General features: G+C 53.8%; 1 protein-coding gene across 2 annotated transcripts in view; it reads left to right on the top strand.

The window, feature by feature from the left end:
* CPNE5 (copine V) overlaps positions 1-22,740 on the top strand; it is a 93,369-nt gene that overhangs the window by 57,420 nt on the left and 13,209 nt on the right. For both annotated transcript variants that reach the window (XM_004673428.2, XM_012723096.1), the window contains 5 exons: positions 1,284-1,387; positions 6,776-6,880; positions 13,456-13,497; positions 15,370-15,445; positions 20,800-20,853. In XM_004673428.2, the coding sequence (XP_004673485.1) occupies positions 1,284-1,387; positions 6,776-6,880; positions 13,456-13,497; positions 15,370-15,445; positions 20,800-20,853 (381 nt within the window). The remainder of the gene's footprint in view (positions 1-1,283; positions 1,388-6,775; positions 6,881-13,455; positions 13,498-15,369; positions 15,446-20,799; positions 20,854-22,740) is intronic.

Raw genomic sequence — 22,740 nt, 5'->3', positions numbered from 1 at the left:
GCTGAGGGGAGTAGCAGGTGGGTCAGGAGAGGTCTGCCGCACCATGTGGGTCACCTTGGGCCTGGGGATCGAACTCATGCTGAAGCGGCTGAGGCTGGCTTGCAGTGCTGCGTCCTAACCCATTGCACCAGTAGGGAGGGCTCTACATCTTCATCTTGGTGGCCATTTTGGGCCTCATGGAGATGTTAGACACAGTTCTCAAGAGACACCTTCCCTCACAAAGAGGAAGGGGGCACTGTGGAAGAGTTGAGTGACTTTCAAATAGGCCCTTGAGGGCAGGCCTGGTGCTGGGAACTGCAGGACAGAGCCCGAAGCTCTGGCCTGCTGATCTTTCAGGATGCTGAGCTTTCCCGTTGAAAAGACCAGTTGGAGAATGGTAGCAGAGAGAATCGGGGGCATCTGTCAGCCACAGTGAGTTGAGAGGCTGGAGGCCATGTGAAGAGAAGGGCCCAGCAGTTCTCATCATACTCTGGGTAACTGCTCTGTGTTCTTGGTCACTGGAGCTATGATTTGGTCAGGGGGAGGCAGAAACCCAGGGTTCTGCTTGGTGAATTTAGGGAGAGTTGCCCCTTGTTCTGAGCCTCGGATTTCTCAGCTGTGAATGGGCTCTGGTCCCAGCCATATCTACCTGCAGCATTGGGTGGGCCTCGTGCAAGTTAGTGAATGTGAACGATGCCTACGCTTGATGTCCCCTGAGAGACACATATGTGTGGGGGAGTGAGGTGGACAGCACGTGGGCTTTGGGGTTGGCTGGCCAAGCTCAGGGTGGCCCTGGCTTAGTCATTTCACCTCGCCGAGTCACTGAGAGAAATAGTCATGGGATTATGTGTGTTAACATTCACCACGTTACATGCCTGCCCCCTGCTAAGTACTTCACACACGTGGTCTCACAACCCTCAGAACAACACTTTGAGGTGTGTGGACTGTAATCAGCCCCATATTACAGAGGGGAAACTGAGGCCCCAAGCAGTTTGCCTCTATTGCTGGAGATCACATAGCTAGAAAGTAAGTGGTCGAGCCAGGATTCAAGTGGGATGCACGGCTCCAGAATTAACCTGATTCACCACCTACTGCTCTGCTAGACCGCCCGGTGGGGTGGGTGAAGATGGAATGAGACTCTCCAGTGTCCGCCAGGAGCTGCTGTCAGCCCCAGCTGTCTTTTCCACCAGGCTTGTACCTGGAAGCCTCGTGTTTTCCAGGGTCCTGTGGCTGTTTCCACAGGAATTTGGTGCCCTGCAGTCTCTGCTCACCTCCCTGGTCTTTCTCCCCCATCCTCCTTCCAGGATGTCGCCACAATGCAGTTTTGCGCCAATAAGCTGGACAAGAAGGACTTCTTTGGGAAGTCGGACCCCTTCTTGGTGTTCTACAGAAGCAACGAGGATGGAACGTGAGTTCTTCCAGCATCATTTCATCCCCTTTCTAGGCTCAGGGGTGGACAACGGATTGTGTTGACCTGGAGGGCAGAGAAGCCTGGACCTCCCTCTGCTTGGTTCTGCCCTGGGCCCCTGCTCCAGAGAGGGCAGGGACTCCTGGGGCAAGTCTGGGGCTTGGGGTGTCACCCTGAACATGTGGGTGGGGCGGGTGTAAGGGAGACGGCCCCTGAGCCAGCAGTCAGGCTGAGGGCCTTGGCAGTGGTGGGTGTAAATGTCAGGGCGGGGGAGTGGGCAAAAATAGGGCGAAGGGAGACTGAGGCGGCCCTCTGATAGTTCTTTCTTTTCTTTCACACAAATCATTCACAAGCCATCCTTCTGCACCCACAGCCCTCGGAACACCCCGCTACTACGCATCACTACTCCACATTCAGCTTGGGAAATCTCACCCTTTTCCCTGCTCCAGCACACTCTAGGCTTCGTTCACAACTCCAGTGTTTTTGAAGCCCCTGTTTCCTCCTATTTCTCTCCCTAATGTAGAAGCCACCCACATGTGATGGAAACACACACAACATGTTGGCAAATGTAGGTCAGCCCTGTACAGGGACCCCGATTCTGGGCTCAGGGTCTGGGGACCTGGGGCCTCCCCACCAACCAGCTGTGTGGCCACGCAAAGTTAGGCTTCCTCTCTGGGCCCGTTTTCTTTTTCTTTTTTTTCTAAAGATTTATTTAGTTATGTATACAGAACTGGGGTACAGGCCAGAGGTGCAGGAGTGGAGTGCAGGGAGTATTCGCCAGAAACAAACAGGCGAGCAGACAGGCAGATGGACTAGGTACACTGCTGAGGGGAGCAGCAGGTGAGACAGGAGAGGTCTGCCGCGCCACGTGCGTCACCCCCCTGGCTGGGAATCGAACTTGCAGTGAAGAAGCTGTGGTGAGCTTCACGGTGCTGCATTCTAACCTGTTGCGCTACCAGGGAGGGCCTCTGGCCTTTTTTAAAAAAATATAATTGTTTATTTTTACACCATTTTGTGCATTTTTCCATCTCAGTTGTAATCCCCTTGGGCTTCCCATCACCAAATCACCCATGTACCATCACCAAAGCCTCGGGGCCAATTTTTAATCAGCAAAGTCAATGGTCAGATTAGGTGGTGGCCACCACCATCTCTAAGCACCACAGTTCTGGGAGGCCACTTACAGCTGGGATTCTGCGAAGGAGGAAGTGACGGGGCCAGGGAGGTTAATTAAAGAAACTCTGGAGAAGGGGAACTTGGAAGCAGGATTTGAAGGAGAGGAAGAGAATGGGTATGGGGGTGGGGGCAGGAAAGAATAGGCTGGAGAATGGTTGACATATGCAGTTAAATGTAGCCTGAGCAGAGGGCAGGAGAAACCAAGGTTCCCTTGCTCCTGAAATGCTGTGAGTGTGTACGTGTGTATGTGTGTGCGAACATGTCTGAAAGCGTGAATGCATGTCTCTGTGTGTGAGCAAGATTGTGTGTGGTGTGTGTGCATGAGTGTGTATGTGTGTGTGAGTTGGGGGGCAGGGGAACAGCAGGGAGGAGGGAGGTATATTTCAGTTCAAGGGGAAACTAAATTTTAAACCTGAAAGTACAAAACAAGGGAAATTAGGTGTGATCATTTGCATAACAAAAGGATTCTTTGTCTCACCAAAGGACTCCCAGCAGGATTTCTTTAAATAATTCTTGTTGACGTTGAGTGTCTTGAGGGAGGGAGGGAAGGCCTGAGCTGTGTTGGGGCGCCCAGGGCTGTGTCCACACAGGCTGCCTTCACAGGAGAGGGGTGGGTGGTACCAGGCCTGTCTGGGAGATGAGGGCCGAGGTGAGGCCCGAAGGCCAGGAGGAGGGAGGAATTTGGGTTTTGGAGCAGGAGAGGGGTGTGTTGCCAGTGATTGTTCTAGCAGAGCGATGTGTAGGATGGATGGGAGAGGGTGGGGAGAGGGGGAGACGCGTGACTGACACGGTGAGCAGGTGGGAGGCTCTGAGCACCCGAGGGAGCCGAGCGGTGGAAAAGCAGGGGCGGCGGTGGGGAGAGCTGGACCAGCAAAGGACAGGGCCCTGGGGAGACTCTCCTCCCCGAACTTGGGTGGAGACCACAGTCACTGCCCTCACAGGAGTGGCTCTGTGGGGACCAGAGTGTTCAAAACAGCCAAGGAGTTAGTCAAATGGAACAGGTGGAGGGAGTTTCTGTGGGGGTGAGTTTCACTTCAAACCTGAGCTGGCCCTCTTTGTGGGGACACACAGGGCAGCTGGAGAAGCTGACCCCAGGGCCCCCCAAGAGGTGGCCTAATGCGTGGGCACTTGCTGACCGGCAGGTCACATGTTGGAGGCTGAACTGCTGGGAGCAGGATGGTCACTGGTGGGGGAGGGGCGGGAAGAGGAACAGCAGGTTTGGGAGAAACCCCCAGTTTGGAAGAGGGCAAGAAGGTCAGCGAGGGAGTGGGGAGTGAAGTGTCGGCCAGCCACACCAGCAGCAGCAGGGAGAGGAATTGAAGGAAGCGCCAGCTGTGGTCTTACTCAATGCTAAGAACTGAACTGTGGAGAGTAAACTGTGATGACAGAGAGCAGGGCTCAGCCAGTCTGCCTGCTGGGCCTGCCTGGCGCTGCTCTTATTAGCTGTGTAACTTCAGGCAAGTCACTAGCCCCAGTGGAACTTTCTGGAGTAATGGAAATGCTCTGCATCTCGCTGTCTGGCCTGGTTGCCATTAGCCACATGTAGCTACGAAAGCCTTGAAATGAAGCTAGTGAGACTGAAGAACTGAATTTTTCATTTCATTTTATTTCAGTTAATTTAAATGTCAAAGCCACATCTGGCCAGTGCAGTTATAACCTCTGCTGCTTAGTTGCTTGATATGTCCAATGAGGGTACTCCTAACACCTCCCTTGCAGGGTGGCCTTGAGGAGTAAACAAGTTCATTGGAGCAGGGCCTGCCAAGTGGGCTACTGTTCTCACAATGACAGGGAAGCTCAGAGAGAGTTAGCCACTTGCCAGGGCTGCACAGCTGATGAGCAGTAGCCCTGGGCCTGAGCCATGTCTGCCTGAGCCTGTCAGTTAATACCGCTCATGCACACTGCGTGAGTGTTGATGTGGGCCAGGCTGAGCAGCAAGATGACCACAGGGGCCTGTGCAAGGTGCACACAGCAGGGAGTTAACGGCCTGTGAATTAGGTATTGGGTCTGGTGGTGGTGGTGTTGGCAGGGGGGACTTAAAGCGGTTTTAGATAAGAGTCTGGAGCAGAAACCCAATTACCCAGGGTTCAGAAAGAAACAAGTAGGGAGGAAACTGGGTTAATAGCTCAGAAGACCTGGTTTAAAAGTTTAGCTGGCAAGAGACAGAACAGAGAAGCTATGGGGAGAGTGAGGGCACGTCTCCCCACACAGGCAGGGGTGGGGTGCTCTGAGGCCCAGAAGGGCCGAGCGCTGTGGCCTGCCTTCCTTCATTGCCTCCGTGCTGTTCCTGATTCCTCTTCCCGCCTCTCTCTCTTCTCCTCTCGCCCCCTACCTGTCTGCCCCAGGCAGGGGCAGCAGCTGCCCCTCCTCTTCACCTCCATTCCTCATCACCAGCTCTGGGGTGTCGGGGGAGGTCTCCCACATATATCTCCACATTCCAGTGGGTGGGCGAGAAGGAGCAGAAAAGAGAAGTGCTGAGCCGAAGTGACAGGAATGACATTTTGACTTGAAAATTGCCAGAGAAGAAGTGACACAGGCTGTGTGGGCCTGGGTGGGGCCCAGGCACTTTCAGAGCTGACCTTTCCAAGCCGGGAGGTAGCTCGGGTGGAGGCTGGAAATGGCAGGGTGACCCCTGCCCAGCTCCACCCTGGCACCCTGCTGCCCCTCCTTGTGGCTGACTTCCAGGAAGGGGCCAGCCTGGGAGGGTGTGGAGGGTGGCAGGGACGCTGGACTGGGGCCCAGCTAGGATAAGCCGGTTCTCACCATGAGATGCAAAAATAAGCTCATGGATTCAGACTAGAATTGCTCTAAGGGTCTTAGAGGTCATTTAAACCAGGAACTTAATTTCACTGATTCGAAATGCCGTATGAAGGCTATCGGTCCTTCTCCTGAGAAACACATTTATTCTTTAGTTCTTTCAAAAAAAAAAGGAGTGAGTACGTGCCAGGCACTGTTCTGGGCATTGGAGCTATACCAGTGATCAAAGAAGACAAAGGTTCTTGCTGTCATGGATCTGAGGTTTTAGCAACAGACCAAAAAGTAAGCAGGAAGAGGGCCTCCCTGGTGGCGCAGGGTTAAAGCCAGCTCTATCAAGCAACAGCCAGCCACTGCAGCCCAACTTTGAGTTCATTTCCCTGCTGGAAACCCACACGGTGCAGCAGACTTCTCTCTTCTGTCCCTTACCAGCTAAACTTCTAAACGAGGTCTTCTTGCCTGCTGCTCCCCTCAGCAGTGTATTTCAGTCGATCTGTTTGTTCTGCTCCCCACTCTGTCTCTGGTGAGTCCTCTCACCCTCTGCACTTTTGGCCTACGCTCCAGTTTTTGTATTCATAAATAAATAAATCTTAAAAAATAGTAGGAGGAGCCCTCCCTGGTGGCGCAGCGGGTTAAAGCACAGCACTAAGAAGCTAAAGCCACTTCCGCATGAGTTCGATCCCCGCCTGCCCTGGAGGTGACCACATGGCCCGGCAGACCTCTCCTGACCCGCCCGCTGCTCCCCTCAGCAGTGTACTTCGTTGATCGGCCTGTTCTGCTCCCCACTCTGTCTCTGGTGAAGCCTCTCACCGTCCCTGCACCTCTGTATGCATGAACAAATAAATCTTTAAGAGAAAAAAAAGTAAGCAGAAAAATAAACGATGTCACATGCCAGACGGTAGAGGGAATGCGAGGACACGCATAGTATTCAGGGGCAGGGGCAGGATGTTGTAACTTCTAGATACAGTGCTCAGGGGAGAGCCTCCCTTCAAAGGGGGTGACCCTGCAGTGGAGACCTGAGGGGACTGAGGAGGTGAGCAGTGAAGGTGGAATTCGGAAAGAATATTCCAGCGAGGGGAGGGACAGCATATGAGACTTACCTCTCACTCTCACCTGTGTTTTCCATGGCTCACCGGCCCCTGGAGCCCACCCACTGACCCTTCCGTGGAGATCAGTTAAAGAATGTCTGCTGGCGGCCAACTCCCTGCGGTGGCCGGCGAGGAAAGAGGCTCAGAGAAAGCCAGACTTGCTCCAGGCTCACGGGACAGGCTCAGAGCCCTGTGTCCTGACAGCCCCCCTTGCAGCCTCCCCGGGAAACCATGCTGCTAGTGACAGGCAGCCGTCTCCTCGTGGTGCCACCGTGTACCCTGTCTGGCAACTGTGGGGGTTCACCAGCGCTCCCTCTGTTGACCTGGGTTCGGCCTGGCTTGGACTCAGGCCTGACAACTCTCCCTTCTTTACCAGGTTCACCATCTGCCACAAGACCGAGGTCATGAAGAACACCCTGAACCCAGTCTGGCAGACTTTCTCCCTGCCTGTGAGAGCACTCTGCAATGGGGACTGTGACCGGTGAGACGAGAGACTGTCCCTCCACAAGCCCAGGGGCGGGAGGGGTGGTTCCCCCGATGCTGCGGCCCCCAATAGGAGCAGAGCCTGTGCTCCCTTCCCCACCTCCCCTGCACCCCCTCCTCTGACTCTACTTCCTTTCTCCCAGTCTGGCATCCCTGTCGGTAAGAACCACCCAGGCTGGGGGGATGGGAGGCACCTGACTGGTGTTAGGGTGTCCTGGCCTGGAACTCAGCAGCCTGCGTCTCCCTGTTCACAGCGGAAGGGACGCGTGGGGGCAGAGGGACAAGGCTCCGGATGCAGGCGGAGCTGGCCTGGTCTCTACCAGCCCAACTGCTGCCGGACAGATTCCGGAGTCTCAGGACCCCAGAGTACTCTGCCCACTAAATTGTCATAAATGGGGGTGAGATTCCTTCTCCCCAGGAACTGGGGAGATGCGTAGTGCCAGGAGCTCGTGGGCTTTTTCAGTGTGGCTTAGCCAGCAGATACGTACACATGAGGCATCTTTATCTTCACCATCGTCATTTGAGGGTGATTGTGGAGTGTGGATAGTGGAGACCTGTTTCTCTGGCTCAGAAACACTGTAACGTGGGCAAGCTTTGCCCTGCCCGAGCCTCAGCTTTCTCATCTGTCAAATGGGCATCCCTACTCCTGCCTACCTCATAGGACTGCTTTGACGCTCACAAAAGACACACAGAAGGCTTCGGTGGGCATAAAATACCAAAGTCAGAAGTTCACCCCCGAGTGTTTACTAACTGACTTCCTGTCATACGTCAGACACCGACCAAGATACTGGGAATCAGTAGGGAAAAAAACAGTCTTCACCCTTCACCCAACTTCGTGGAGTTTGTGTGCTAGTGGGGGAGGCAGACATTAATCCAATAATCGCACGAAGAAACATATAATTACAAACCGTGGAAAGTGCCGGGGATGGGGGCCTGCCAGACAGGAGCTGCAGGGTGGCGTTGGTCTGTGTTCGGCATGAGAACCAGCCTGGCTTCCTGCTGACTCTGAGCTGCTGGGTGAGCTGGCGGAGGCCGTCCTGGCAAGGCTGCCTCAAGGAAGCCGGGTCTCTGCTGGCACCCAGGCGGGAGCACTGCGGTGTCGGAACAGGCACTCGGGGCGTTCTGGCTAGAGACGTGGGCACCCTGGAATCCTGCTCACAGCGGCTCCTGACGGTGGTGGGAGAGGGGGTCAAGAGTGAACTGAAGGCCTCCGGTTCCCCTACCTCGCTCCAGGAAACCCTTGGGCTGCTGTTAGGCCGCTGAGCCAGGGGATGAGTTGGTCGCTTGGCTGGGACAGAAAAGCCACAGTCTGCTTTTTCATAGGCGACATAGGAGGTGGTTGGCTTTGGGGTCCAGGTGTGCAGTATTCAGGGCAAGGGGCCACACTTCCGCCTCCAGGGAGTTGTAGTCTGTCCACAGGGAGCCCCCGTGTTGATGCTCATATGGCGACTGCTAAGTAATTGAGTGAAATGAGCTGGGGACAAGGAGAGGCATTCAGCCACGTGAACATGTCTGGCTGGGACCTGGGGCTTCTGAAGTGGGTGGGAGAAGGGGGCACAGTCTGGTTGGTGAAGAGGGGTCCAAAGGAGTCTCAGGAAGACGGGGGCAGAGTGGGGTCACTCCCTTGGGAGAGGGATATGGGAAGAATGTCTGGGATGGAGAGGAAATTCAAGACTGGGGAATGGGAGAGCATGGCAGTTCACATCTCATGGGGTGAAAGCCCTGTTGCCCAGAAGTTTTGGGGCTCCACCTGACCCCCCTTCAACCCACTGTCAGACTGTTGCTAAGGAGGGCCTCCCAAGGCCTCAGAAGATCTTGTCAGGAACAGTGAGGAGGACAGAGACTCAGAGGCCTGGGCTCACTATTCAGCCACTGAACAGTGAGTATACAGTTGGGGGTGCAGCCAGAGGTGGGGGAGCCCAGGCAGGCTCTATCTGCCCCTGTCAGGCTGATCCCTGGCCTCCCTCTGGGATGGCTGGGCAGCTTGGGTCCTTCTTTGCAACAGGGAACAGGTTTCCCATAGGAGGCTAATGTTCCTGAAAGGGCCAGGCTGGTTTGGTGAACAAGAGTGACTCCTGCCCCGCACTGATCCCTAGGGTAACACATAGCCACTAGGGAGGTGTGAGGGTCCAGACTCTCAGGGCAAGAGAGGGAGGGCCTTGCGCAGGAGAACCAGGCACCTCTGGCAGCTCACAGAGCCCCAGCAGCCAGGGTTTCTAGCCAGCCTGGCCACATGTCGGGGGCTGTGGGACACTCTGAGCCATCAGACACAAGCCTCCCTGGGCTGGCTCCCAGGCCAGTGCAGGAGACGGACAGGTGGTAATAATGGCAGAGGCCCCTGTAGGTCTTACTGTCAGCCAGGCCCTGCTTTAAATGTCTCATGTGTGTGAACTAATTCCACCCCCCCAGCTGTCTGGATTAATATGAGCGCTCTCTACATTTTACCATTTAGGAAACTGAGGTCCAGGGGGCTAAGTAACTCACCCAGCGTCTTCCGGTCAGTGGCATAGCTGGGATTTGCACCAGGCAGGTTTTAGCCCTGAAAGCATTACCAGTCCTTATTTCTGCGAATGACTGCGAGAAGGTGTCAGGAAGGCACAGAAGATCAGAGATCCTATAACTGGCTGGGACAGGAACAGACACACATCCTTGCTCCAGAGTCACCCCGGGGTTGGCTCTCTGATTTGGGGCCTCCTTGCCTCGCCGTATCTTCAGTCCATGTGAGGCCAAAGCTGTGAGACCCAACTGAGCGGGGCTAGAGTCAGAGGAAATGTCCTCAGAATGAGAGCCAGTGCAGCTCTGTGTGGGGCAAAGTGGGGTGATGACAAGAAGTACCCCCCTGCCTCCCCCAAAGACCCCTTACTCAGCCCTTACTCAGTGTGACTTGGCAACTTGTTAAATCCTATTCCCCTGGGTCTGGCTGCTGTTCTTTGCTCTCAGCCTAATGCCGAGTGAGTGGATTCTGAGAGTATGAAGGGGCTTCACCTGGAGAGAGCAGACGACTCCTGGAAATGGAGGGCTCTCATCACCAAAACGTCACCCTGTGTCTGGTCCCTGGATGAACACGTGTGCCCCCATGAAGGGCGTCTTAGCACCCGTCACTCACACTCACATGGAAGCAAAAGTCACTGCCCTGTGGTGGCACCGCCCTGTGCTATTTGCTCTGTGCCCCTCAGTCCAGTTTCATCCCAGTAAGGCCCTGCCTCCCTTCTTCCCTGAAGCCTCTCTGCCTGCTGGAATGACTCAGTCAGCTGAGAGGAACCCCTCAGGGCCTGTCAGCACCTCCTCCGACCCCCCAGCCCACTTGTGAGCAGCAGGGAAATGTACCTTCTCCTGCTTGGGAGCGGCTCATTAGGAAGCAGGCCTGTGCTTGGGGTGTGGGGAGAACGTAGATAGCGCTGCCTGCTGTGCTGCGGGGGATGCCAGGGCCCCTGTACCCGGTAGGCCCCCCGAGGCTCACATGCACCCCCAGTTCTGTTGCTCTGGCCCCAAGCATCTGGAGACCTTCAGGGCCCTGGCTCCTGAGGCCTGGAGTCCCTGCTGGCCGCCTGTGTGTTTGGGGAAGCGGCCTCTCTGGGTCACCTCTGTGTTTGTGTGCAGTGAGCCTGTTGTTGCTGTGTGGGCCACTTCACAAAGTTGTTAGGCGACCAGTCAGCTGACAGATATTTACTGGGCATCTAATATATGCATCGGCACTATTCTGGAAGCTGAAGAGACAGCAGTGAACAAAACAAACAAATCCCAGGCCCCGCACAGCTGATATATTTTGTGGTGAATGGGAATTGTTGGAGAGGCGGGAGCTTGGAGAACAGACTTGAGTGTGTTGGACGGGAGCAGAATCCACTTGTCCAGTGCTGCCTTCCTGTGTGCGTGATGCCTTGACCTCCACGGCAGCAGCGCCACAGTGCCTGTGATTATCCCATTTGACAGATAAACAGACCTAAGAGTGAAGCCAGCTGCACAGGGCCCAGAAGAGATGGGCTTGCCCTTAGGCTGCCCGCCCCAGAATCTGTGGTCTTCCCTGCTCATCTCACTGCTCCCCAGATTAGGGGCTCTGGGTTAAGGGTTCCAGACCTTTCATGCCAGACTCTGTGGGCAGCAGAGGCCCGTTTCATTGTCCCACACCCAGGAGTCCCTTCTCGTGGGTGCTGTCCCTGGAAGTCACCGTTGGTCTGACATGTTCGTAGGGCCCATGTCGGGAACCCCAGCACGTGCGGTGACGTGGGGCTGCCCGGCCGGGGCTGGACAGAGACAGAACTGTCAAGAGTGACCAAAGCTGTAACTGGCTTCTGCCTCTGCCTTTCTCTCCCTCTGGGAGCCATTTCTCACACCTGCTTCTCCCCCAGGGTGGAGGTCACAGCCCTGAGCTCATCTCACCCCCAGAATGCAGCCATTTCTGGAGTCTCCACGTGGTTGGACAGACTTTGCCCAGGAGCCTCGCACTCCGTGGTTTAAACCTCAGTTGTGAGCTCAAATCCCCTGCGGAGCTTTTAACAATCCCCTGGCCGGGCTGCACCCAGGCCAGTTGAGTGTTAATGTCTAGTGGTGAGGTGTGGGCGCCAGGCTACAAAACTCCCCAGGGAGTCCAGTGTGCAACCAAGTTGAAAACTATTCCCCTCTTTTAGAGAAGTAGCCGCTCTGGCAGCCTATCAGAACCAGCAAGGGAACTTTTCAAAACTGCCCGTGCTAGAGTCCCATCCAGACCGATGGAGTCAGGCCCTCTGGCTGTGGACTTTTTAAAAATCTCAGTGGTTTTTTTGGGGGTGTTGAAGACTGAATGTGGGGACAGTCAGGTCTCCCTACAATCTCTGAGCATGTAGTGATCCGTGATCTAGTCATCTGAGGGGCTGGTGTTGGTGGTGTGAAGAGAGACATTCTGTGTTGGGGTCCCTGAAGTTCTCTGCAGAGCTGGAGGGCTCTGGGAGGGGTTGGGGGACTTCAGCATTGTGGGGTAGGCTCATGTGACCCTTGATCACTAGGGGCCCTTAGGGCTCAGTTTCCCCATTTGCAAATGAGGGGACTGGAGTTCATCATTCCAGAACATATACAGAAGTAGATTCTTGGGCTCTACCCAGAGCTGCTGAGAGCTGGCGCTGGGGTCTGTGTGGGATATAATCTTCCTGGATGCCACTAAGGTCATTTCCCGCCGGATCATCCTAGGCATGGAAAGTTCCAGATCCCAGGCACCCAGGTTCAGCTAGCCCTGATTTAAGCAAATTTCATGTGAAAAATGACCCCAGGAAAGCCAAATATAATGCAGAGAGGAGGCACTGTTATAGACACCCCAGGTTCTCAGGGGCCTGACGACTTGCCTTTGTAGCTGTTTGACAGGGCCACTGTTATCCTCTCTGAAAATGATAGTTTGCGGTCAGCCAGGTCACGTCCAGGCCCCACAGGTAGGCACCGTGTCAAGCCAAGCGCATTCGGCATATTCCCACCCTCTCAGACTACTGCCCACCTTCAGGGACTGACTTTTTTTTTCTCCACAAACCTTCCCCTTCAAAAGACACAGGTTTTGTTTTCCACAGAATTTAAAGAAAGCTTTATTATTATTCTATACCTGACCCCATTTTCCATTTTGGCAACAAAACCCCACCGTTGCACACGGTCCTGGTACTTCTTTCATGGGGGAACAGTTTCTGCCCTGATGCAAGGGAATCCACCCCACCCCCACCCTTCTGCCCCAGGGAGGCTCATCTGAAGGGAGACAGCGCCTCCTTCTGGGGTTTCCAGAACCCCAAGACTGACTCCTCGCAGACCCAAGGAGATGGTCCGTGGCCATGGGCAAGATGATATGTTAAAACACAGCCCACGCAGCCGCCTCTGTGCGCCCCAATTAGAACTGCAGTCTGGAGACCTGGGCTCCCCAGACCTCTACCCCATCCCCAAACCCTGCCCCTGTGATGGTACCATGGTGCTCCCCTGTCCCCCTGGTGCATCCCTGGGGGACCTCCTGCACCAAGGGTTAACCTGCAACCCTCCACCTCCCTCCTACTGCCTCTGGTCCGCTAGCCTGTTGCCATGGAAACAGGCTAAAAATAAAATGGGCTCCCAAAGCCCAGCCCCATGCACAGGAGTCAAAACAAACTAATTCAAGCAGCCAGGCTAAAATGTGAAGATAATTACACCCTCACTCAGGAGCCAGTCATTGCATGGAAAATCAGGGCCCCCAGGCCCATCTCCAACACTCAGGGCTGCCTCCTCACTTTTAAAACTGCTCAGACCCCAGGACCCCACCTTGCTGAGGCTGGGGACCTGGGAATGCCACACCCCCACCAGGATGGCCCCCCTTGATAAATGTACAGATGGCTTCGTGGCGAGACCTCTGCCTGATCCGGGATGGGGTGAGCTAAAATCTGAGGCCAGAAGTCCCTGCACAGCTGCCTCATCCCTAAGGTCTTTGTAAAAGGCCTCAAGAACATCCCCTCATCTTCCTGCCTGTCCTCCCTCAGGGCTCTGGACCCTGGTTCGTGTCCCCATATTTCCTCGCCTAGGCATGTGAGGAGGGCTCCATCCTCAGCCCACTCTGGTGCCAGATCAAACCCATCCCACCACAGACCCTTTATCTTACAGGACCATCAAGGTGGAGGTGTATGACTGGGATCGGGATGGCAGGTAAGCCGGCAAAAGGGCGGAAGGTGAGCGGGGCTGGGGCGGCTGCTGGCAGGTTGGGCCTCAGCTGGGGAGACCTGTGCTCAGGCCCCAGCTCTGGAGGAAGAGGAATTGGGTTCTCCCATGGGAGAGCTGCTGTCTGGTGCTTGCCCCTCTTAGACCCACTGAGGCACCTCAGGCCCTCTGTCTGCAGGAGGTGGTATGAGGGCCCCAGAAGCTTCCTTTTCCCCAAACAGCTGCCTAACAGCCAGCCATTACATGCAGTTTCCCTACATTTGGTGAAATTCCTCATTTTGTAAAAATGTCCATGTTCTAGAGTTTGGTAACAGTGACATCCTGACTCTCCATGGACACATTCTCTGTGAGACCTTGAGCTGAGCACTGTGAGCTGGCTGAGGTGCAGAGGCAGGCCCTGCCCTCAGATGCTCCCTACAGTCCAGCCCTTGGCTCCTCAGAGGAGCTATTGTGGGGTGGGCCTGAGGGGGGGCAAGTGGGGCCCGTCTGGATGGATGCTGGGAGTTCAGTTCCCACTCAGGGTCTTGGGAAATCCAGTGCCCCCAAGGAATTCATAGACGGGACACGATCGGGCTTTTCACAGCTTTAGTCCAGGAGCCTCACTGATTTCTACTTTGCTGTTGAACCAAATCCAAGTATGTCCTCCTGACCCCTGCATTCGATGGCAAGACCAGGGGCTTTAAGTCCTTAATCACGACAGTCTCTCAGGTCTGTGGTGTGGACGGGACTAACCTCTCATCTTGTGTAAAGGACAGAACCCCACCTCTGCCCAGGACCCCACCTTCCCTGAGACCTCCCTCTAGAGGAACTCCAGGGCCAACTCCGTCTCCACTAAGCCACCCTGTCCTTCTCCCCCTCCTCTTTCACTACTTCACAGGCACATAACACTCCTTGTCACCCCCCCATGTTTGTGTCTTCTGACCCTAAGTTCCCCCACACTTCTTTACAGGAATATTCTCTTCCACTTCAGCTGGGGGCAGCCACCAGGTGCCACTGGGCCCCCCAGGAGCTCCTCTGAATGTTGAGCACTGTAAATATGCATTCAAAAGGCAGCGTGGGCTCTAGACGGGACAAGGACTCGGGGGACAACTCCTGGTGCCACACTCTAGCGGTCCCCCCACACCAGCACATGAGCCATGGCCCTCCACCGAGGACACGGCTGACCACCGGCGAGATGGGCGTTCCCCTTCGTACTGACTTTGGCTGCACCTGTTGTAAACACTCGCTCGTCAGGGAGAGCGTGGAAGGTGCGGATGCGGAGGAAATCTCTCCCACCTCTAGCTGCCTTTTTAAGAATGGTTATTGGAAAAATGTCAAATACACAGAAAAATAGAGAGAAGAGTTTAATAAGTACCTTTAAGCCTATCGCCTGAATTTAACAATGGCTAAAGGTTGTCATATTTATTTCCGCTTCATCTGTGTTTTACTGATTTAGTTTAAATTACAGACATCATGGCATTTTTGCCTCTGAATAGGTCATTGGAAATGTCAACAAAATAAGGACCTTTTCCTACATAGCTACAAATGCTAGTATCACAGCCTGACAGGTTGAACAATACTTTTTGAAATAGCATCTAATAATCATGTCATATTCAAATTTCCCTAATTGTCCCCAGCATACCTTCCACTGACTGATTCAAGCAAGAATCAAGTAAGACCTGGGCCTGTTTCCCAGGACCCTGCTCTGTGTCTAGGTGACCACTGGGTTTTTGCTCCCTGGGGGACACTGGACTCTCCCCAGGGACCCAGCCTTTTGGCTGGCATGTGCCCTGGAGCAGCATGGGAGATGGAAGTGGGAGGGAAGTGTCTGAGGCAGGGTGCGGTCTGGGCCTTGGGTCTCAGCACGGCCTTCCCTTACAGCCATGACTTCATTGGGGAGTTCACCACCAGCTACCGGGAGCTGGCCCGTGGGCAGAGCCAATTCAACATCTATGAGGTGAGGTGGACACCGAAGTCTGGGCTTGGGTCTGCTGACACACAGCTCCCTATCACTGAGGGCTGCTGGGAGCCAAGAGCAGGGCTGGGGGTGGGCGTTGGGTTTGTGTGTTTTCCTGGAAGTGGGTGCTAGTCTCCCATCCTACAATTAGGGAGACTGGATTGCAGAGAAATAAGGGACCTTGCTTATAGATACATAATTCACTCAGAGGCTGAATCAAGAGACAAATCACATAAACTTGTCTGGTTCCAAATCACTGAGTTAGAGTGCTCTGCAAAAGAGCACTTCAGCCAAGTCAGGGATAGAAGTGGGGACAAGGTGAAAGGGGGGAGAGACTATCAGAAGGTTCTGGGCTTGAGACCCGAGGTCCTGAGTTCAAGGTGGCCCTCTGCCCTCTATCAGGACGCTTTATCTTATCTTACCTGGAAAGAAACAGCCAAAGCAACAGGACACCATATACTTAGTCTAGACCTGGAGATAAATCATGCTTGCCCTCAAAGGGCAAGTTCTGCACTGATCCCTGGCTGGTGTGCTCTCCCTTCTGGGGTGCCCTCTCCATTTTCAAATCTAGCTCAGGTCCCACGCCTCTGAGCAACCCTCGCCCGTGCTGACCTCACAGCCTTTCTCCCTCTTCTGGGCTTCATAGACAGCACCATTTATGCCCAGCCCACTTAAGGGCAGATACTTATAGCCCTAAAAACAGGGTTCAGATTCCATCTCTGTCACTTACTAGCCATGTGGCCTTAGCAAGATTCCCCACCTCCTGTACCCTGCACACTGAGATTACCTAAGTCACTAAAACAGTGCGCAGCCCCTCGTACGGGTGATGGGTTGGCTTCCAGTGCCATCTGTTCAGTACCTGTGTGCCAGGAGATTTCACATCCTACAAATGGTTTCTATTAACAGTCACTCAGCCAGTGAAGTTGAAAAACTAGATTTGACTTTCATCCTGGTATCCAAATCTAAACGCAGACCTCACTCTGTATTGCTATTCTGATGGACAGGTCTTTATGCAGCTAGACGGAGGTTCCCCAAGCCAGGCGAGGGGGCAGCCCTTTCTGTGGCCTCCTTCATGTTGGCCTGGCCATGGCCAGGGACACACTGGTGCTGATCACACATCGCAAGGACATCTGGTGCTGCTGTGAAGGAATGTGGGTGAATTTTTGAAAGGGCTCTGACCCTTCCAAAGAAATCAAATTACTCTGATTTCTGCATCCATCAAGGGAAGGGCTGTCTTGATTCCCTCATCTCCTCTGCTCCCCCTCATCCCCTTCTACTGCCCAAGAAAAAGAAGCAGGTTCAGTCTTGGGCCACTTATAAGGTTGTTTTTAGGGAAGGAGTCAGAGCTCTGTGAGTTTGATTTCTTAGGGTGCTTGGCTCAGAAGAGACAATCATCTCTTAAGCTAAAGGCAGAAACAGCTGGATTGACTTATTTTCTTGGGCTGATTCCTCTTCCTTTGCAATCTACAAAAGAAACTGCAGTGCTGGAAAGTTCTAGCAGCCTTTACGCAGTATAGTGTGTGTGTGTGTGTGTGTGTGTGTGTGTGTGTGTGTGTGTGTGTATATGAAAGAGAGAGAAAGAGAGACAGACAGACAGACAGGCAAATAGGGGTCCAGTTTGGATTTGAGAAGGCCTTTCTAAATCCTCAGGCCCTGGGATCATCCTGGGTGTATCAGGCTTGTCTGTCTAGCTGTCTGTCTGCTGGCCTCTCAACCTTCCCAAACTGACCACTCTGGTTAAAGCTTCCACACAACTCTTCTGCGCCCTGGCCATGCACTTGGGGGTTCATCCTTGACACCTCCTACCCGCACTTCACATCCAGTCCCAACCTTTACATCGCCAGAATATTCTGACCTTTGTTCCCCTCACCTCCTGTCCACCCCTGCTGTCATCATCTCCTCTGCTTGGGGACTTTGAGCAGCCCCCAACCACCGTCCGGCTGCTTTCCGTCCTCCACTCGGTAACCCGAGTGCTCCTTCTAAATGATAGCCTGGCCACATCACTGCCCTGCTTAAAATCTGGCTGCGCCTCTCACCCAGCACCTCTACCTGGACCACACAAGGGAAGGGGCAGGAAATTCAGAAAGACTCCCCATGCCAGTCAGCTGAGATCCAACAGGACCTTTCACCGAGGGTGGGGTGGGTAGAGTCCAAGCTCCTTTGCAGAGAGTTTCTGGCTGGCACCATGCCCTAGCCTGTGGCAAGCTGTGCACTGGCTCGGCTTCTTGGTTCCAGTCGCACTTTTATTGCCTCCTCTGGGACCTCCTCATCCTTCACCTGGTTGGGTCTGCTAGATGTTAGTGACTCCTCCTCCAGGAAGCCTTCTCTGCCTGCACACCCGCTCTATCTCCCAGTGTTTGGTGCTCCTGTGCCCCCCCCCCCACCTCCATCGCTATTACCTGTTTATCATACCTCCCGCCCTGCAAAGACCATAGGTCTCAGGCACAGGGTGTCACACTCGGTGTTGTATCCCCAGAGTGAGCACCGCTCCTGGCCTCTGGGAGCCACTCAATATCCCCTAACTCAGAGGAGAGGAGGAGGGGTGGTGACCACAGGGAGCACAGCTTTAGAATCCCAGCCCTGGAGCTGGGTGGTTCCTGAGTGGCCTCTAGGGGGCACTGGCTCCCCATTCCTGGCTATAGAGGCTTGCAAGTGGGGGAGGGTGTGTGCCAGGGAGTGCCCATGAAACCCCAGGATAGACAGGGCGCGTCTTCAGTGCCCACTTCACATGAAGATCTGAGAACAAGAGACTGCTTTTACATTAAAACAGTGATCATTAAGGGTGGAAATGTGGCATATGTGCTAATTTGAGGAGAAGCAGAAGACTTCAAAGGAGGGTTGTGTTTGTGGACAGGTCTTGGGGCCACACCCAGACGCCAGGGAGTCCCATGGTCATGCTTCTCGGCCGGGAGGGCTTTCCGGAGTAAAAGCTTGCGATGCCCTCAGCCCTGAATTTCACCCTTACGGGACAGATTGAGAAACCGAGGCACAGTGGGGATTCAGTGGTATCTCTTCTCAGCAGCTTACCTCATAAGATTTCCCCACAGTATATCCCTGCGTGCCCGTCATCCGCGTGGCCCGAGGGGCCTGTGGATGCTTCGTGGCTGTTCTGGGTTCCTTCCTCTCTCAGCATCTCTTCCGGGCCCTCTCAGCATCTCTTCCGGGCCCTCGGTTTCCATCGAACTTCCCACCTGTGTCCCAGTCCAGTTCCTCCTTGCTTCTGTGTCTAGCTGGCCGCCTTGTCCTCTCTCTCTCCTACCTCACAGCCACTCTCAGGGCCCGAGATCTGTGGTCACTTCTCTCTTTTTAAATTTATTTATGTATGCATTCAAGAACTGTATATGTATACAAGAACTGGGATACAGGCGAGAGGTTCAGGGGTTGAGAGGATTCACCAGAGACAGAGTGGGGAGCAGAACAGGCGGAATGAAGGGAACAGCAAGTGAGACAGGAGAGTTCTGCTGTGCCATGTGGGTCGGAGATCCTGAAGCTCAAACTCCCAAGGCAGCGGCTGGCAAGAGCTTGATAGCTCTGAGACTTTAACCCCTGCACCACCAGGGGGGCCCGGAATTACCTTACTTGTATTGACCCACTTAATTCCGTGCCTTTCTAGGAAGTAGGTGCCTTTTATTCTCATTTTACACATAAGGAAATTGAGGCCTGTGGAGGCTATGGGACTCGCTTAAGGTCACACCACTACCAGGAGGCAGAACCAAGCGAACATCCCCCTGGATGTCCCTGCTTTTATGTTCGCTCCACAGCATCCTAAAATCTGCTGTGATCGTAAACGTAACACCTATCAACTTAAAGGAGCTTCTTGCTAGATGGTGGGTGACGGCTCAGACATTAACTCCGCGTTCTAGGCTCTCTCCTAAACAGCCAACTTGCTCTCCCACTCTTTGACTCTGCAATGAAGCTGAACTCCAGTTCTGAGCTCCCTGCACCCCCAGCCCTCATAGCTCCTCAGACTACAAAGCCTGCCCTCCTTTTTCTATGCCCAAAGCCTCCCTGTCCCTCAAAGTCCACTTTTAGCACCATCTGCCCTGGGAGCCTTCGATGAGTCCCAGCCTGCGGTGGTCTCTCCTTCCTCCACCTCCCTTCACGCTTCTCTGGCTCCCGCGTGTGTGGCCTGCGTCACTTGTAGCCTCGTAATCTTCTTTTTCTGACTGGAGTGGAGATCTGGGGGGAGAGGAATTGTCTAGCCCACACATCATTGTGAAAAGCTGTATCTGTGATTGTTATCAGGGTGACCCCAGGTCCGAAGCACTAGCCTGAAGTCAATACTCCGGTCACTTACCTGACCCACTGTGTGACCTTCCACGAGCCACTTGATGTCTCTGTGCCTTGGTTTCCTTAGCTCCAGAGATGAATGTGAATCCTCATTAAGACAGAGGAGACCTTGGGCAAAGAGGCAGTCAGCTGCCCCTGCAGGAATAGATGTGGGAAAGGGGAAATGACTTCACCAGAGACTTACAGACGACAGTTGGAGTGAAAATCGCCTGGCTTTGTTTGATGGGAGATTAGGGAAAGACTGTGCCTAGACTTCCCATGTAGAAAACACACACAAAAGTGGGTTCAAACAAGTATAAAAGCACTGTGAAAGGGCTCCGTGGAGGCATCCCAGGGGGAGGGGCCCTCCTCGATGAGCCCAAAGCTCCTAGCTTCCACCTGACTGTCCCCCGTTCTGTGTGCCCTGTGTGCCGTGTGATGTCAGAAGCACATCCTGCCTCCAAAAATGGCTATCAGCATTGCCATCCACTGTCTGTGGCAGAAATCACCCCCAATTGAGTCTGCCCACCACAGATCTCTGTCCCCTACTGTGTTGCTAGCCTTGTGGCGAAGTTCCCACTGACGGGTCTGGTTGCAAAAGCTGGCAGGTGAAGAACAGGAGGGAGGGTCCGATGCAGTGCAAGGGTGGTGGGGGCGGAGCTTGGACGGGATCTTGAAGAGCCAGAAGATGGGATTTGGTGGAGGGACAGGGGAGGTTGTTTCAGGTCCAGGAACAGCCTGAGCCAACATGGGGCAGGCATAGACAGGGGCCCCTTTGCGACATCGAGATGTCCAGCCTCTTTTGGCTGCTCTGAGCAGAGGGTGTGTTTGGAGGAACAGTGGGAAAGAAGGTTAAATAAATATTATTCCTGGTGTGTTTGGTCGTGGGACACTGGGTCTAATTGGGAAGCCTAGTTTCGTAAATCTAAAGGCCGCACAATATCCTCCTCCGCTGGGCCCTCAGGTTTGCACACCCCACACTTTGCTTGCTGGAAGTTCAGCCAAAAGCAGGGGTCCTGGAAACCCTAGGAAGCAGCCATGACTGCTTGGAAACTCTTATCTGACAAAAAGTTTTTGTCCTGCAGGTGGTAAACCCAAAAAAGAAAATGAAGAAAAAGAAATACGTGAATTCTGGCACAGTGAGTAGCTACCCTCTCTTTCCCTCAGGTGCAGACATTAGCTTGGGGTGAGCCCCAAGCTAAGTCTGCTGTCTGGGAGTCCTGCTGTCTGCAGAGTGTGGGAACCAGACCCAGAGGGCTGGGGGTGGGGAGGGGAGGAGCTGATGGAGCAACAGCCCAGCCCAGGGGCTAGGGTGGAGGTAGCTCAGGCTGTGATACAGAATGAGAAATTCCTGAGAGAAACTCAGGGTACTTCCTGCCGGAAGGAAGAGGGAAAGGGGTAGAATTTAATGGGCCCTACTCTGGGAAATTCCCCACTTAGGTGCTTTTCTTAGATTGTGTCCCCGAGAGGCAGGCATTCTCATCCCCTGGTCATGAAAGAGGAAACCAAGACTTTGGGCAGGGAAGTGACTCACCCAAGGTCACACCTCTAGAAAGTAGTAGAGAGGGAATCAGCACTACAGTTAAGAGTTGGCACTGGGCCGCTGTAGGCACTGCCCTGCTAACACAGCCGCCCTGGAGTGCCACGTTGCCTGGTGGCCCATCTTCAGCACAGTGAAACGTTTATTCAGCAAATGTTCACTGAACATACCCAGGTGCCGGGCGGGCCCTGTTCTAGGCACAGGGATATAGCTGGGGACAAGGCAGACCCAAAACTCGGTCTTCATGGTGCTTCTATACTAGGAGAGGAGACAAAAACCAAATATTCACACACACTCATATGCCTGTGTGGGGGAGGTAGTTATCAGTCTACGGAAAAACATTGAATAATATAGGGGGCAGAACTATTATTTTATATAAGGTAATCAAGAACAATTTACCTGCAACGGTAATATTTGAGCAGAGCTCCAAAGAAGGGAGAGAGCATTGAGATATTGGGTAAAGGGAATTCTAGACGTGGGAGTCAGCATGTGCAAAGGCCCTGAGGCAGAGCCCACAAGGCCATGGTGCATTTAAAGGACAAGCCATTGTCTTTGTAGTACAGACATATCCACGTTCATACCCTTCATGTCCCTCCCACTCTGGAGGTCTGTACTGTTGTTATCTAATGCAGTCAAACTTAGCATCAGTGTCAGATAGACTACAACTCCAGACCCCAAAGAGTCAGAATGGTGATGACCATACGGGTAGGCAGGCCAGTTCCCAGGGGTTCTGTTCAAAGAGGGCCAGGCAAGGGCCCAGGAATCTGTGGTTAGTGATTTTAATACCTTACTTATAGAATCCCCAAGGGGATCTTTTTGAATGTGTGGAAGCTGCATTTCTAACCATATCAAGGTGATGCTGCCGGTTCAGGGTCCACACTTTGAGTAGCCAGTGAGTGAATCCAGATGGTCAGGTGGTTAGGGAACAGCTTCATCGAGGGGACAAGAGGGGAATTCATCCCCATCTGCAAGTTAGACTTGTGGAGAAGCTTACAAAAAGGATTCAGGGCCAGAGCCCCGATCTAGAAGCTCAGATGTAATTGGTCTGCTGTCTTCACTTGGGTTCCAAGAGGTTACTATTATTTTTTTTAAGGTTTATTTATTTATGCATACAGAACTGGGGTACAGGCTAGACGTGCAAGGGGTGAGAGGATTCACCAGAGACAGAATGGGGAGCAGAACAGGCAGATTGACAAAGTGCACTGCTGAGGGGAGCAGCGGGCGGGTCAGGAGAGGTCTGCGGCCATGGCCGGAGATTGAGCTCCTGCTGCAGTGGCTTCAGGCAGCCTCAAAGTGCTGTGCCTTAACTCATTGCAACACCAGGAGCTTTTAAGAGCTCCTCAAGGGATCTAATGAGCATCAGTTAAGACTGAAGCCCCTGCCACAGCCCATTCCTAAAGAAAGGGGCTTTGACCATCCAGGTGCCTGATACCTTATCCGCAGTGGGTAGGCACCAAGGCCCAGCTCAGCACTCACGGACCCTCCC

This window comes from Condylura cristata, unplaced genomic scaffold (assembly GCF_000260355.1).
Source record: "Condylura cristata isolate star-nosed mole 26May11 unplaced genomic scaffold, ConCri1.0 scaffold00001, whole genome shotgun sequence".
In the NCBI taxonomy this organism is placed as follows: domain Eukaryota; kingdom Metazoa; phylum Chordata; class Mammalia; order Eulipotyphla; family Talpidae; genus Condylura; species Condylura cristata.
Note: the sequence above shows the minus strand (reverse complement) of the source record. Positions and strands in the feature narration are given on the sequence as shown.